The sequence below is a fragment of the Schistocerca nitens genome, chromosome 8 (genome assembly GCF_023898315.1).
Source record: "Schistocerca nitens isolate TAMUIC-IGC-003100 chromosome 8, iqSchNite1.1, whole genome shotgun sequence".
In the NCBI taxonomy this organism is placed as follows: domain Eukaryota; kingdom Metazoa; phylum Arthropoda; class Insecta; order Orthoptera; family Acrididae; genus Schistocerca; species Schistocerca nitens.
Genome location: NC_064621.1, coordinates 301,429,720 through 301,444,685, shown reverse-complemented (window position 1 = coordinate 301,444,685; position 14,966 = coordinate 301,429,720). Strand labels below are relative to the sequence as shown.

The following is a 14,966-nucleotide window of genomic DNA, read 5'->3' as shown; positions in this document are numbered from 1 at the left end:
TCCTCCCACCTCCCTCTTTCTCCCCCTCCCTCTGTCCTCCCACCTCCCTCTTTCTCCCCCTCCCTCTGTCCTCCCACCTCCCTCTTTCTCCCCCTCCCTCTGTCCTCCCACCTCCCTCTTTCTCCCCCTCCCTCTGTCCTCCCACCTCCCTCTTTCTCCCCCTCCCTCTGTCCTCCCACCTCCCTCTTTCTCCCCCTCCCTCTGTCCTCCCACCTCCCTCTTTCTCCCCCTCCCTCCGTCCTCCCACCTCCCTCTTTCTCCCCCTCCCTCTGTCCTCCCACCTCCCTCTTTCTTCCCCTCCCTCCCTCTCTTGTCCCCTTCCCCATTCGTATCATCTCCCCCTCCCTCCCTCCCTCCCTCCCTCTTTCCTACTCCTTCCCTTGTTCCCCCCTCCCCCTTCCTCTCTCTTTGTCTTGGGTTTCACTCACTCACTGCTTCACTCACTCAATGCCTCACCCACCCCTCTCTTCCTTGTCCCTCCCTACCTCCATGTCATTACCCCTCCCGCCCTTCCAGCCCCTCCATAGCTTCACATCTTTTCCCCTTCCTCCCTTCTGCTCTCCCCTTCCCTCACCCTCCTCTTCCCCCTATGTTCCTCTGTCTCTTCCCCTTCTCTTCATCCATCTCTTCCTCTGCCTACCACCCCCTATTTCCCCTACATCTCTTCTCCTCCCCTACATCTCTTCTCCTCCCCTACATCTCTTCTCCTCCCCTGCATCTCTTCTTCTCCTCTCCTGCATCTCTTCTTCTCCTCTCCTGCATCTCTTCTTCTCCTCTCCTGCATCTCTTCTTCTCCTCTCCTGCATCTCTTCTTCTCCTCTCCTGCATCTCTTCTTCTCCTCTCCTGCATCTCTTCTTCTCCTCTCCTGCATCTCTTCTCCTCTCCTGCATCTCTTCTCCTCTCCTGCGCAGTGGTTAGCACACTGGACTCGCATTCGGGAGGACGACGGTTCAATCCCGTCTCCGGCCATCCTGATTTAGGTTTTCCGTGATTTCCCTAAATCGTTTCAGGCAAATGCCGGGATGGTTCCTTTGAAAGGGCACGGCCGATTTCCTTCCCAATCCTTCCCTAACCCGAGCTAGCGCTCCGTCTCTAATGACCTCGTTGTCGACGGGACGTTAAACACTAACCACCACCATCTCCTCTCCTGCATCTCTTCTCCTCTCCTGCATCTCTTCTCCTCTCCTGCATCTCTTCTCCTCTCCTGCATCTCTTCTCCTCTCCTGCATCTCTTCTCCTCTCCTGCATCTCTTCTCCTCCCTTCCATCTCTTCTCCTCCCTTCCTCTCTCCCCTGTTCCTCCTATTCTCCCTCTCATCCCCTCCCTCCCTCCCTCCTTCCCTCCCTCCTTCCTTCCCTCTCTCCCTCCTTCCTTCCCTCCCTCCCTCCTTCCTTCCCTCCCTCCCTCCTTCCTTCCCTCCCTCCTTCTCTCCCTCCTTCCTTCTCTCCCTCCTTCCCTCCCTCCCTCCTTCTCTCCCTCCTTCCCTCCCTCTCTCCCTCCTTCCCTCCCTCTCTCCCTCCTTCCCTCCCTCTCTCCCTCCTTCCCTCCCTCTCTCCCTCCCTCCCTCCCTCCCTCCCTCCCTCCCTCCCTCCCTCCCTCCCTCCCTCCCTCCCACCCCTCCCATTCTCCAGTTCTTTGTCCTTCTCCTCCCTCCATTCCTTTGTCCTCTACCCTCCATTCCTCTGTCCTCTACCCTCCATTCCTCTGTTCCCCTTGTGCCCTTCCCCTCCCTCCCTCCTTCCATCATGTTTGTTTATTAAATTAATATGTGTTCTTCATGATGAACCTTGATCTTTTAGAAGATAATTTCTGCACTTCTGCATAATTAGACTGCTGCATTATGTGTTTTGTTTTAAGGATGCCGGTTGCGGTCTTCCTTGTCTTGTAAAGTTCCTCTAGGTGATAATTAAACTGCAGTAGTTTTGTTTACCATATGACATAAGGCTGGAGAAGTCTGTTGAAAGGATGTTAGACCTATAACAGTTTTTAACAATGTTTCATTCTTCTAGATTAAAAGGATAGGTATTTTATTCTGTTTGTTTCTTGAGATTTTAATATATTAATTTAACTGTGCTGTAGTAACAGTTCTGTTTTGAACAATGTTCTGTAATATGCGGCATCAGAAAGCCGCAGTGAAAACATTCATATACATCACTGACAGCTATTTTATGTTCATGACTAGTGCAGCCATCAGGAATTTCCATAAAGGATTAACCAGCCATACTGGCTAATGAGATGTTGGAGTCCTAATGCAGAGACTGCCGGCAGACTTGTAATATCAGTCTGAGTAGGAAAGTTTTAAAATAAGAGAAGGGATGTGCTTCTTACATTTATAATTTATTTTCTGTCTTTTGTAGGCAATGAAGAAAGTATTTGTGCTGTGTTTCATAGGTTCTGGGCTGCATTGTGGTTGAAATGCTGCTAGCTCAACAACTAAGACCTACCAGCAGCAGTGAACCAGTTTCTCCCATGTTCAGACTTGAAATATGTCGTGCAGTTTTGTCACGAGCTGCTGACATGGTACCACGCAACGTGAGGCATGCAATATCATTGTTGCTCATGGAAGATACCATGAGAGGTAAGTTAATGCACATTTCTGATTTGTGATGTAACATTGTGTTTTGAGAGTATTACACAGGGAACAGAACCCCCTGACCCCCTGTGTGATAGTATCAAAATTCCATAAATATTATGAACTATCCATATATAACTGTAGTCAAAGCAGAACTGACAGTTGCTCCATATGTTGATGTGACAGCTGATAACTTTCATGAATGTGTACCAGAACATTCTGATGTTCACTTGTTTCAAAATTTTGTATTTCCTACACCTTTGTCACAAAGATATTGCCTTAACTTGTAATGTACTTCTATTAAATTACCCTCTCATCTGAAACAAAACTTCATACATACTCAGTCCAGTATCATCATTCATAATGAATTCACATTATAAAAAAGACTCAACAGTGAAAATGATATTATTGAAAGCAATTGTGCTCACTCAGCATGAAAATATTTGATGTACATGTTTAGAAAGGACACATGACTTGTTTCTTAGCATTGATTTAGTTACTCTGTTACTGTCTTGTGTATTGTGTTTATTCCAGAAACCTTTACAAAGTAGATATATAAAATCATTATTTTGCCCAGTATTGTTCAACCAGTGCTTCATTAATGCCAGTGATACTAAAATTTAATTGCTCATGTGAAAGAACCACATCGTTACTGTCTTAACAGTCACAGTTATGGAAAGAGGAAAGAACACCAGTCCAGCACAGAAAAAATTCCACTTCCATTTCATTCAAATTGTAACCTTTTTTTTCAAATTAAGTGTTGTTTTAAGAGTAGTTTAAATTCAACAAGGAAAAAAGCCTTCAGTTGGACATAAAAAAAAACTAAGAGAACCATAAGGTTGGAAAATATCTGAAAAGTGAATGAATGGGTCAACACGGGAAATCAGTGTTGTTACACAACACACTGAGGTGACAAAAGTCATGTGATAGCAATAGCCACATATACATATGGAAGTTGTATAAAGCATACAAGGTATAAAAGGACAGTACATTGTTGGAATATGACTACACAGTGAGAATTAACAGACTTTGAACGCGAAATGGTAGTTGGAGCTAGACACGTGGGACATTCCATTTTGGAAATCATTAGGGTATTCAGTATTCTGAGATCTGTGGTGTCAAGAGTGTGCAGAGAAAACCAAATTTCAGGCATTACCTCTCATCACAGACTATGCAGTGAGTGACGGCCTTCACTTAACAGCCAAGAGCAGTGGCATTTACTTAGTGTTGCCAGTGCTAGCAGACGAACAGCACTATGTGAAATAACAGCATAAATCAATGTGGGACTTGTGACGAATGGATCCTATAGAGCAGTGCAGTGAAATTTGGTGTTAATGGGCTATGGCAGCACACATCCAATACAAGTGCCTTTGCTAAAGCACGACGTCACCTGCAATGCCTCTCCTGGGCTCTTGACCTTATTGTTTGGCCTGGTCAGATAAGTCCCAATTTCAGGTCACAAGAGCTGATGGTAGGGTCCATGTGTGGTGCATACCCCATGAAGCCATGGATCCAAGATGGCAACAAGGCACTGCGCAAGCTGGTGGTAGCTCCATAATGGTGGGGGCTGTGTTTAAGTGGAACGGGCTGGGTTCTCTGTTCAACTGAACCAATCATTCACTGGAAATGATTATGTTTGGCTACTTGCGGACCATTTGCAGCCATTCATGGGCTCCTTTGACATAAAAAGTTTCTGGATATGGTACCACATCATAATGTATAACATTGGTTTTTCTCCAGCAGCAGTAGTTTTATACATTATGACACGGTACCATATCTAGTAAACTTTTATGTTGACTGAGTCTGGCCGTGGAACCCTATGCAATTACATAGGCTCCTTATTCCCGAAGAACAGTGGAATTTTTATGGTTGTCAGTCTGGCATGTCACCAGATCACAGTTGTTTGAAATGTGTTTGAAGAACATTCTGGACAATTCGAGCAAATGATTTGGTCACGCAGATCACCCAACATTAATCCCATCGAACATTTATGGGATGTAATCAAGAGGGCAGTTTATGCACAAAATCCTCCACTGGCAACTCTTTCACAATTATTGATAGCTACAGAGGCAGCGTGGCTCAGTATTTCTGCAGAGGACATCCAAAAAGTTTTTGAATCCTTGCCACATTGAGTTGCTGCACTACTCTAGGCAAAAGGAGTTTTGACACAATATTAGGAGGTATCCCGTGACTTTTGTCACCTCAGTGGATATCTTCCATCACATGACTCATTTGATCAGAAGAATGTTTATTAAGGATATACAGTGACCATTGTTCCTCATTGGGAATTTTAATGATCAGCTTGCTTGCTGAACCTACACCAGCATTTGCATTAGATTAATGACAATGAGACAGAGCAAGCCATGCTTTTTAATAAGCTCAGTCTTTACTGTCGAACTCCTATCATGTTCATCACTCACACAGGAATCAGGGAGTGAGAAGGGCTACTGATATTCAAACTAATGATAACTACCCAGTATGGGTATACTTTTCAAACAACAAAGACTCCAAAAGGAAGCTACTGATGTATGTGCCCAGTAGACCAAAATGACTTCTTATCAGTGATGTTATCCATGTCCGAGTGAATTCCATTACAACCATACTGTGCCATATTGCTGACTTACCCAAACCAAATTCCTAAAGACAACATGTGATACTAGATGTCTCCTGGTGGGACATCATATCTTAGTCTGCAATGAGGTTAGTCATATTCAAGTTAGTGACTCATATTCAGACAGCTGTAATACAGTCAAGTAACACTTTTTATATTGATCTGATGCAAAAACAAAATGTATTATGTACAGTGAAACTTTACAAATGCAGGGATGTCTCAAACGATTTATTGCACTGCTGTAATCTGTACACTCAATAGGTTTGAAAATGTTCTATTTCATGTTTTATTAATAACATTGTATCTTATAAAATAGGTAATGATTTAAGCATAAATGAAAAGGTTGAAACGAAATGGTAGTAACGAAATGGAAGGCAAGCGGAAAAGAATATTGTATAAAGCTACATTCAAGTGTAAAGTAATTCTTTTTGTACTTCTGTTGGAAATCTTAATTAATAAATTAAAATTATTAATAAATTTACCTTTGTAACTGCCTGTGCAACCAGTCTTATCCATATAGCTGAGAGAGTAAACTCTGTTACAACATACAATATGATGCTAAACAATGAAATTTGTTCATGTATCCCTTTTGTGCTAATCATGGATGTGAACACTGAGGTGTAAAATTGTGGCATGATTGCTACACTTGCCTTTGACATTCCAGTAAATCAGTAACAGCTGAACACAGCATCTGCACAATACATTGTATGGATTATTCAGATTATTCTGCCACAAATATCTCGGCAACAACAGGATCCTCCTGGGATCCTATTGTAAAGGAGTCAATTACAAAGGAGTCTGTGGAAACATGTTTGACAGAAGATATTATTAGTCATAATGCTGGCTTTAGACATAATATGAGACTGAGTGATTTCTTTAAGCCTTCAAAAAGACAAAATGTTACATCTGATGTAATGTCAATTTTATTGTTTTGACCACTGAATTTGAGCTCTATGGCTTTAAATTCAACACTGGGTGTGCATGCAGTATGTTATGCATGTGCCTACGCATCTGGAGATGGAACAAGATTTGTTCTTGACAGAACTGTCATATAGTGGTAACCTAGGTACATGCACCATTGTGCCAATTTTAAGTATGAACATACCATATTCACGTGAATCTAGTGCACACTTTTTTTTACCATACGAAGTACTCAGAATTGGGGTGCGAATAAGATTTGATGTCGCATTAGATTCAAGTACAAACTTGAATCATTCAGTGGTATTTCTTACCCTAGGTGATCTGAAGTATCAAAACATTTATTAAACTCTAGCAAGGAAATATATGTATGGCATCTGTGAATTAAAGAAAGTACATAAATCGGGGAAGAGGTTATCGAGTTAAAAGAGCTGGTATATATTTCCAGTTCTGAATTCTGTTCGCAGGCGTCAGAACAAAATCCATTACTGCCATGAGAGGAGATTTTCTTTAGTCGTTGGTTCAAATTGAATGTGTCTTCTTCTTCTTTTTTTTTTTTTTTTTTTTTTTTTTTTTCCTCACTGAAATTTAGGTACAGTCCCACACATTACAATGCATTGTTTTACTTCTTAATGTCATTTCATTGTTGTTGGCTTACTCTAGTACTTCACACTATGTTTGCATTAGGTAGTAACGAAATGGAAGGCAAGCGGAAAAGAATATTGTATAAAGCTACATTCAAGTGTAAAGTAATTCTTTATGCTGAAAAATATGCTAACAGAAGGACAGGAAGAGAGTTCAAGGTAGCTGAGAGTAATGCTTGCTTATGGAAGAAACAGAAATTGGGATTATTTGCAACTACTGCTATTAGAAAGAAATTCACTGGACCTCGCAAAGGCAGACGACATGGCATTGAAGTAAATGTTCTGGACTTCATCTGAGAAGGGAGGAAGAATGGGCAACCTGTGACCAGTGACACCATAATAAAAACAAGCAAAAGAGGTGGCTGCAGCTCTTAATATACCGAAACAGGAGTTTAAGGCTAGCTGGGAATGGGTTGCTCGCTTTATGAAATGGGCGGGCTTATCTCTGCAATGCCGTACAACAATATGCCAAAAGCTTCCACAGGATTTTGAGAAGAAACTTCACGATTTTCAGTGGTATTTTATCACACTTCAGAAAGAGATGAATTTTTCAGTGGACCAAATAGGCAACATGAATGAGACTCCAGTTTGGTTTGATTTGCCACGTAATTACACAGTTGATGAGACGAGTACAAAAGAAGTTACCATCAAATCATCTGGGTGTGAAAAATGGCGCATAATGGTTATGCTGGCAATCACGTAATGGTAATGCTGGCAATCACAGCAGATGGGAATAAACTTCCCCCTTTTTTAATCTTCAAGTGAAAAACAAGCCCCAAGACTCCAAAAAATGAAAAGCTATTCCCTGATGACATCATTGTTTGGAATCAAGAGAAGGGATGGATGACAGACTTTGATGTTTGACTCGCTCCATAATGTGTGGGAACTCCATTCTGGTGGGATCTTGATGCATTTTGTGGTCATCTTACTCATGACGTAAAAAAGAAGATCCATAGCCTACCCAGTGACCTTGTTATTATTCCTGGAGGAATGACTTCTGTATTACAAACACTGGATGTTCGTATAAATAAGCCTTTCAAAGGTTACGTTCAGGAACAGTACGAAATATGGTTTTGTGAACCAAATCGTGAAACAACTCGGACAGGAAAAATTAAACGTGCTGCACCCTACATTACAGTGCCTGGAAATGCATCAAAGCACCAATGATTGTAAAATCACTCAAGAAATGCTGTATTTCTAATACACTGGATGGCAGTGAAGATGATGTGTTCTGGAATGACACTGAGGATGGCGGGGAAGGAGGAAATGAATCTATTTCTGATATAGACTTTTCCCAGGATTCCAGTAATGATGACATTAGTCAATAATGATGAGTAATGCCTGTAATTTACAGTATGTTTCTTTGTATGTCATGTAGGTAATAAAGTTAGGCATTCTTTTTTAATAATGAAAATGACACTTGTTACTGTAATGAGTAACTTAAAAATAAATTATTGTTGTTTTTTATAGTACATGTTTACAATCACTATTGTTTGAAATAAAGTTAACATTGTAAAATAAATTTCAGCAATACAAAAATATCCTGCCAGTGATGTGCCAAAATTAGTTTTTTCTATTAATTTAATTTTTGAAATTGGCTTGCCCATTACATTCAATGGTGCATTAGATTCTCGTAAATGCAATAGTGGCATGCACCAGCAATGTCCAGTGTAAAACTCACCCGAAGATGGCTATTAGCCAAAATATCTGCTGTCTACAGGTTGTTCACCTACAGCTCCTCTCACACCTGTGTTATGCAAGCAACCTAACCTAGAAAGGGTTGCGTTAGCAGCACCAGAGTCTTGATCAAGCTCAGCAGGCACCAGTGCAAATGCCCCTAGAGGTCACTGGCCCCGGGGTCCTGTTTGTTTCCATGACCAATGTCACCGCAAATAGTTCTTTTAATATTGCTGCACTGCCTGGGTATTTGGGCCAGCACAGAGCCACTCCTAGCAGACTTCTGTCAAGTCTCTGAGCCAGGTGCTGACTGCACCTACAGTTCTTTAGAGTTTTGTTGGAAACTTTGTGACCTGTTATGTTATGCCGTGTGTCAGCCACTGCTGACTGAGGGAGCCATGAGTGTCTGTCATCACCAACACCAATACATTACACCTACCTCATGGATTGCAAGAACATTCAGTATTGACTGTCAATCTCACCTCACATTATATTGTTCCGCTGTCAAGTGAATCTCAGACTTGACTTATTCTGTCAACCCATGCTCAGACTTGTGTAAATTGATTGTACATTACAAGCCTTTACAAACAGTTGCTATGACTAACTTTTTTTCCAAAGGGGAATTTTTATGTTCATTACACTCACCAGAGAAAAAATTAATCAACCCTGAAGAAATAATTACAAGCATCATTTAATACCATGTTATTCCACCCCTGACCTCGATAACCATTTGGATTTGGTTAAGAAATGAGTCCACAAGGTTGTGTAGGTATGATGCATCCAGATTAAGCCACTTGCTGAGGATCTGATTTTGCAATTCCACATAACTACAGGGATGCTGATGCTGGCATTTTACGTGCTGTTCCAACAAGTCCAACAGATTTTCTATCGGGTTCGAGTAAAGTGATTTTGCAGGTCAGTCAGATGTAATAGGTTGGGGGGAGCATTCAGAAAATCAGCCACATATTCTTCCATCCTGATGAACTTTTCTGTTGTCATCTTTATGTACCTGAGTGAGCGATGGCCTCTTGTAAGGTGACCAACTCCAAATGTTCATTGCATGCAGTTCCCATCGCAATGTATTCTTGCTAACAGGTTGAAATGGTGCTTCATTCACTGCCTGCAGCAATTTGTGGTGGGTTTGGAAGCAATTTTGATTCACAAGCCATGAAATGTGTCTCCAACCACAATGCTGATGTTATGTTTCATGGCCATAGGTGTTACACTGCTGCTTGTAGACATGTTGAAAGGCTGCCATGAAACACTGACAAATCCAGCAACTTCACACACTGTAAGGCCATGGGCGCAGCCAAATAAGATTGCCCCTACTTCCCAATATGTCCCATCTTTACATTTATGCATGTTTAAGTACAATGTTCACTTGAAACATAAATGTCTCAATGAGTACTACTGCCTTATGCTTACACGGAGGCAGTGCATGCACGGTTGAGCACATGACTCAACTGCTGCGCCATCTTGGAGGCTTAAAGATTTATCAGTGCATGCACACTGGCATGACATGAGTTTTGGTTTGGTGAGCTTATTTCTTAATAAAACTGTCCAACATTTGGACTGTGTTCTTACTGCACCTCAACTGGAGCTATAGTTATTAATATCGTGGTAAGATGTCGACATCATGCCGTTGCAATCCCAAAATATCATAGAATACTCATTATGTGGAGAAAACTATTAAGTACCATAACCTAACTATTTTCAAATCCTGGAGCCTGCCCTGATGGTAGTCTGGAGAGTGCATCTGGGCAGTTGGCAATCAGATAGTGACAGCACCTAAAAATAGTGTCCATCCTCATAACTATTAAGCTTTTCAAATACTTATTTTTCAAGCTAAATATGGTAGAGAAGGACTGGGTAGAGAACAAGCATCATCACTAAGACAGGAACATAAAGACAGAAGGTGGCTTCAGTGGAGCTCCAGACTGGTGCCAACAAAAATTGACAAGAAACAACTTTATGTATGATACAAAGAGGCAGATGGCAGATGAGGAAAGAAAGAATAAGAAAAAATGTTATGAAAAAAGAAGATCTAGTTAGGCAAACTAAAAAGCTGTTGAGTAATAAAGGGGAGATACTTGCTTCATAAATCAACGAAGAAAATGTGTGAGAAATCACCAGAAGGGTACAGGAAAAATCTATCAAAAGGGTTTTAAAGCTGGTAGCAGAATAAAGGAAGCATAAATACACTACTGGCCATTAAAATTGCTACACCAAGAAGAATTGCAGATAAATGGGTATTCATTTGACAAATATATTATACTAGAACTGACATGTGATTACATTTTCACGCAATTTGGGTGCATAGATCCTGAGAAATCAGTACCCAGAACAACCACCTCTGGCTGTAATAACGGCCTTGATACGCCTGGGCATTGAGTCAAACAGAGCTTGGATGGTGTGTACAGGTACAGCTGCCCATGCAGCTTCAACACGATACCACAGTTCATCAAGAGTAGTGACTGGCATATTGTGACGAGCCAGTTGCTAGGTCACCATTGACCAGACGTTTTCAGTTGGTGAGAGATCTGGAGAATGTGCTGGCCAGGGCAGCAGTCGAACATTTTCTGTATCCAAAAGGCCCGTACAGGTCCTGCAACATGCGGTCGTGCATTATCCTGCTGAAATGTAGGGTTTCGCAAGGATCGAATGAAGGGTAAAGCCACGGGTCGTAACACATCTGAAATGTAACATCCACTGTTCAAAGTGCCGTCAATGCGAACAAGAGGTGACCGAGATGTGTAACCAATGGCACCCCATACCATCACGCCGGGTGATACGCCAGTATGGCGATGACGAATACACGCTTCCAATGTGCGTTCACCGCGATGTCGCCAAACACGGATGCGACCATCATGATGCTGTAAACAGAACCTGGATTAATCCGAAAAAATGACGTTTTGCCATTTGTTCACCCAGGTGCATCGTTGAGTACATCATCACAGGCGCTCCTGTCTGTGATGCAGCGTCAAGGGTAACCGCAGCCATGGTCTCTGAGCTGATAGTCCATGCTGCTGCAAACATCGTCGAACTGTTCATGCAGATGGTTGTTGTCTTGCAAACGTCCCCATCTGTTGACTCAGGGATCGAGACATGGTTGTATGATCCGTTACAGCCATGCAGATAAGATGCCTGTCATCTTGACTGCTAGTGATAAGAGGCCGTTGGGATCCAGCACGGCGTTCCGTATTACCCTCCTGAACCCACCGATTCCATATTCTGCTAACCGTCATTGGATCTCGACCAACGCAAGCAGCAATGTCACGATACGATAAACCGCAATCGCGATAGGCTACAATCCGACCTTTATCAAATTCGGAAACACAATGGTATGCATTTCTCCTCCTTACACGAGGCATCACAACAATGTTTCACCAGGCAACGCCGGTCAACTGCTGTTTGTGTATGAGAAATCGGTTGGAAACTTTCCTCGTGTCAGCATGTTATAGGTGTCGCCACCAGTGCCAACCTTGTGTGAATGCTCTGAAAAGCTAATGATTTGCATATCACAGCATCTTCTTCCTGTCGGTTAAATTTCGCGTCTGTAGCACGTCATCTTCGTGGTGTAGCAATTTTAATGGCCAGTAGTGTAATTACACCAAACAGTTATGTTAATGAGTGGGATTGTGACCCAACAAGGACACCATCGAAGAATTATTGAAAGAGAAAGGAGGAAGCAGTGAGGAAGATGAGTGTAATTTTATTTGGTTTACACTATTTTATATTTTATTATGTGTAAATTTGTTCTGGTCACACTTCATTCCAGTGCTTCCTCTCAACTCCCCTTCTCTCTCTTTCCTCCTCCGGTCTCCCCTTTTCTTCATTTTAGTTCTATGGTTACTCTCCCTTTTCCCTTCTCGCAAGGGAAGGGTCCAATCCAACATGTCGAAACCTGTGTGATTTTTTTTTTTATAAAAAAAAATACACCAAAAGAAACACTATATCAAACTGCTAAGATACATTGAAAGCACTTTTTTTTTAGGCATTGACAAGTGTCAAAATCACAGCTCATCAGGTGGCTTGAGAAATGTGCAGCTCTATCAGATCTGTAGCAGGTAGTGCATGCTAAACACAGCAGATGCATAGCCGTGATTGGTGGCCCATTGGCAAACAGATAGTATGGCCCAGTGCCACTGCAATTTCTAAAGCAAATTTCAATTTCCATCGATGGTTCCTCTGACACCATTGCTTACTGTTATTACCATTTGCATGAATTTGCAACTCATTAAATATATGTAATAATTAGTGTTATCACTAAGTCATGGAGACAAATCTGATTTATTTTCATTGTGTTTTCTTCATATACACATACATCTTCATGCAGGTTCCAGAGCTTCATAGTAATGTGGAATCCTATTAATGTTTCAACCTTGCAAAGATGAAATATGAAGAATGTGGCATGCAGAAGAAATCACCTACTTCTCCTGAAGACCTACATTTGTGTTACCGAGCGAGGTGGCGCAGTGGTTAGCACACTGGACTCGCATTCGGGAGGACGACGGTTCAATCCCGCCTCCGGCCATCCTGATTTAGGTTTTCCGTGATTTCCCTAAATCGTTTCAGGCAAATGCCGGGATGGTTCCTTTGAAAGGGCACGGCCGATTTCCTTCCCAATCCTTCCCTAACCCGAGCTTGCGCTCCGTCTCTAATGACCTCGTTGTCGACGGGACGTTAAACACTAACCACCACCACCACCTACATTTGTGTTATTTATTAGTTAATTTCTTGGACATTCTTTTGAATGGTGTTGACATTTCACTAGAAATTGTGGAAACATTAGAAGACATAGGAAATAACTCCGACAAATCCTTGAATTGTGGTTCAAATGATGACTGTTATGCTAATTGAAGTCCAGAAAAAATTATAAGGCTGTAAATTTTTTGATTAAATGAAAGAGTGATAAAACACTTAAAGTTGAACAGTGTCCAAATCTGGTTTCGTTTTGTAAAATCATATCACAGATTGTACAAATGGAAAAAAGATTTACATGAACTACAAAATAGGTACAGAAGTATGAAAGAAAAACTCTAAAAATTTAGAATTGCTCATGGGAGCCATTGCGTCGTTACTGAGGGAGACTATGAGACTCTGTCCTCTGAACTGTAGGTGAGGTGAACATTTTTGATTTCCAGGCTTCTTCAACCCAGTTACACAGATTCTGAAAATTATGTGGCAAAGAAGGTCAAAGAATTACAAATTGCACTTCAAATAAATATGTAGAGGAAATGTCCTTAACAGGTAAAACTTTACAGAAATTCTTAGTCTACATGAAGACAGAACTTCTTGTTATCCTCTAAACTGCTGTGTACAGTGCCAATCAGTCAGGTTTTGTGTGAGAACTGCTTGCAAACTACACATTGTATCATTATGAGTGAAAAAATAGAGTGTCGCTTTACAGTCAACAAATGCTATGACAAATTTATGCACAACAATGCCTATCGTAAGTATCAGTGGATCACTGTTCATAGAGGTTTGTATCTGTCTTCAGGAACCTCAAGGCGAACTAGAAACAAACACTTAAAAAATGATAGTTTAGTTGAAAAAATATTGTAACTGACATAGAAAAATCTGGGAAAATGGGAGAGAATAAGTTTCAATATTAAATCTGCATCATCATCTTACCAGTTGCAGAATATAATTCATTGGAATTGTTGGACACTTGGCCTGTAAACAAAAACACCTCTATCTTTATAATGGCAGTGAAAATAATGTTATATAATTTGGATTCAATCTGAAACTAGTAATGTGATTCAGCATCGCTATAAAGAAATTTTTAAGCATTTTTCAATAAATTGTCAGACAATATATTTTCCAGTAGCTCTTTGTCACTTCAGGTTTCTTAGTGGAACAGTTTGCATCACCACATTTTAAGAATTTGATCAAGTATGCCTGGTACAAAGCACAAAATGCAGAACAACAGCCATGAACACTTCTAACTTCAACCCAGTTTTGTCTAAATAAAACTAGTAATTACTGTGAAGTGGCTGAATGCATTAATTTTTCTCTTATCAGGCATGCCTGGTGTAAGGAAAATGATTGTTTTCATCACCCAACAGACGTTTCATGTTTTTTATGATGACTACAGGGAATAAACAAGGAATTGTTTCATTGTTAACAAAATATACATTGAAATATTATCATAAAACTGAGATATAGAAATTGTTATCAAGTATTACATGTCCAAAAATTAAAGTCCCAATTGATGGAAGTTGTCTGTAATGTAACACCATACACTGCCTTTATTTCTTTTCTCTACTAGTCACTTGTGTAACAGTTACATCTGCAACTGCTTAGATGTCAATATGAAGTGAAAGTTCATTAAAAATTAATGATTTGAGGCATATTTGGTATGTTAAAGTGTTTAAAATTCGATGTGTGCAATTTGGACTTTGCACTATGTAGTGCTACATTCGCTTGTCACGGCTGCATCTGCTTATTTGCCAATTCGTATGCTAGTCAGGGAGGGCTGCACAAACTGCAGCTATAAGTGCCTCTTCATGCAACAATGATGAGCAACTTTATTTATTTATT

General features: G+C 41.0%; 1 protein-coding gene across 1 annotated transcript in view; it reads left to right on the top strand.

The window, feature by feature from the left end:
• The window catches only part of LOC126198939 (WD repeat-containing protein 81-like), a 302,041-nt gene that overhangs the window by 105,624 nt on the left and 181,451 nt on the right, over positions 1–14,966 (top strand). The window contains exon 7 of the mRNA XM_049935579.1: positions 2,393–2,579. Coding sequence (XP_049791536.1) covers positions 2,393–2,579 — 187 coding nt within the window. The remainder of the gene's footprint in view (positions 1–2,392; positions 2,580–14,966) is intronic.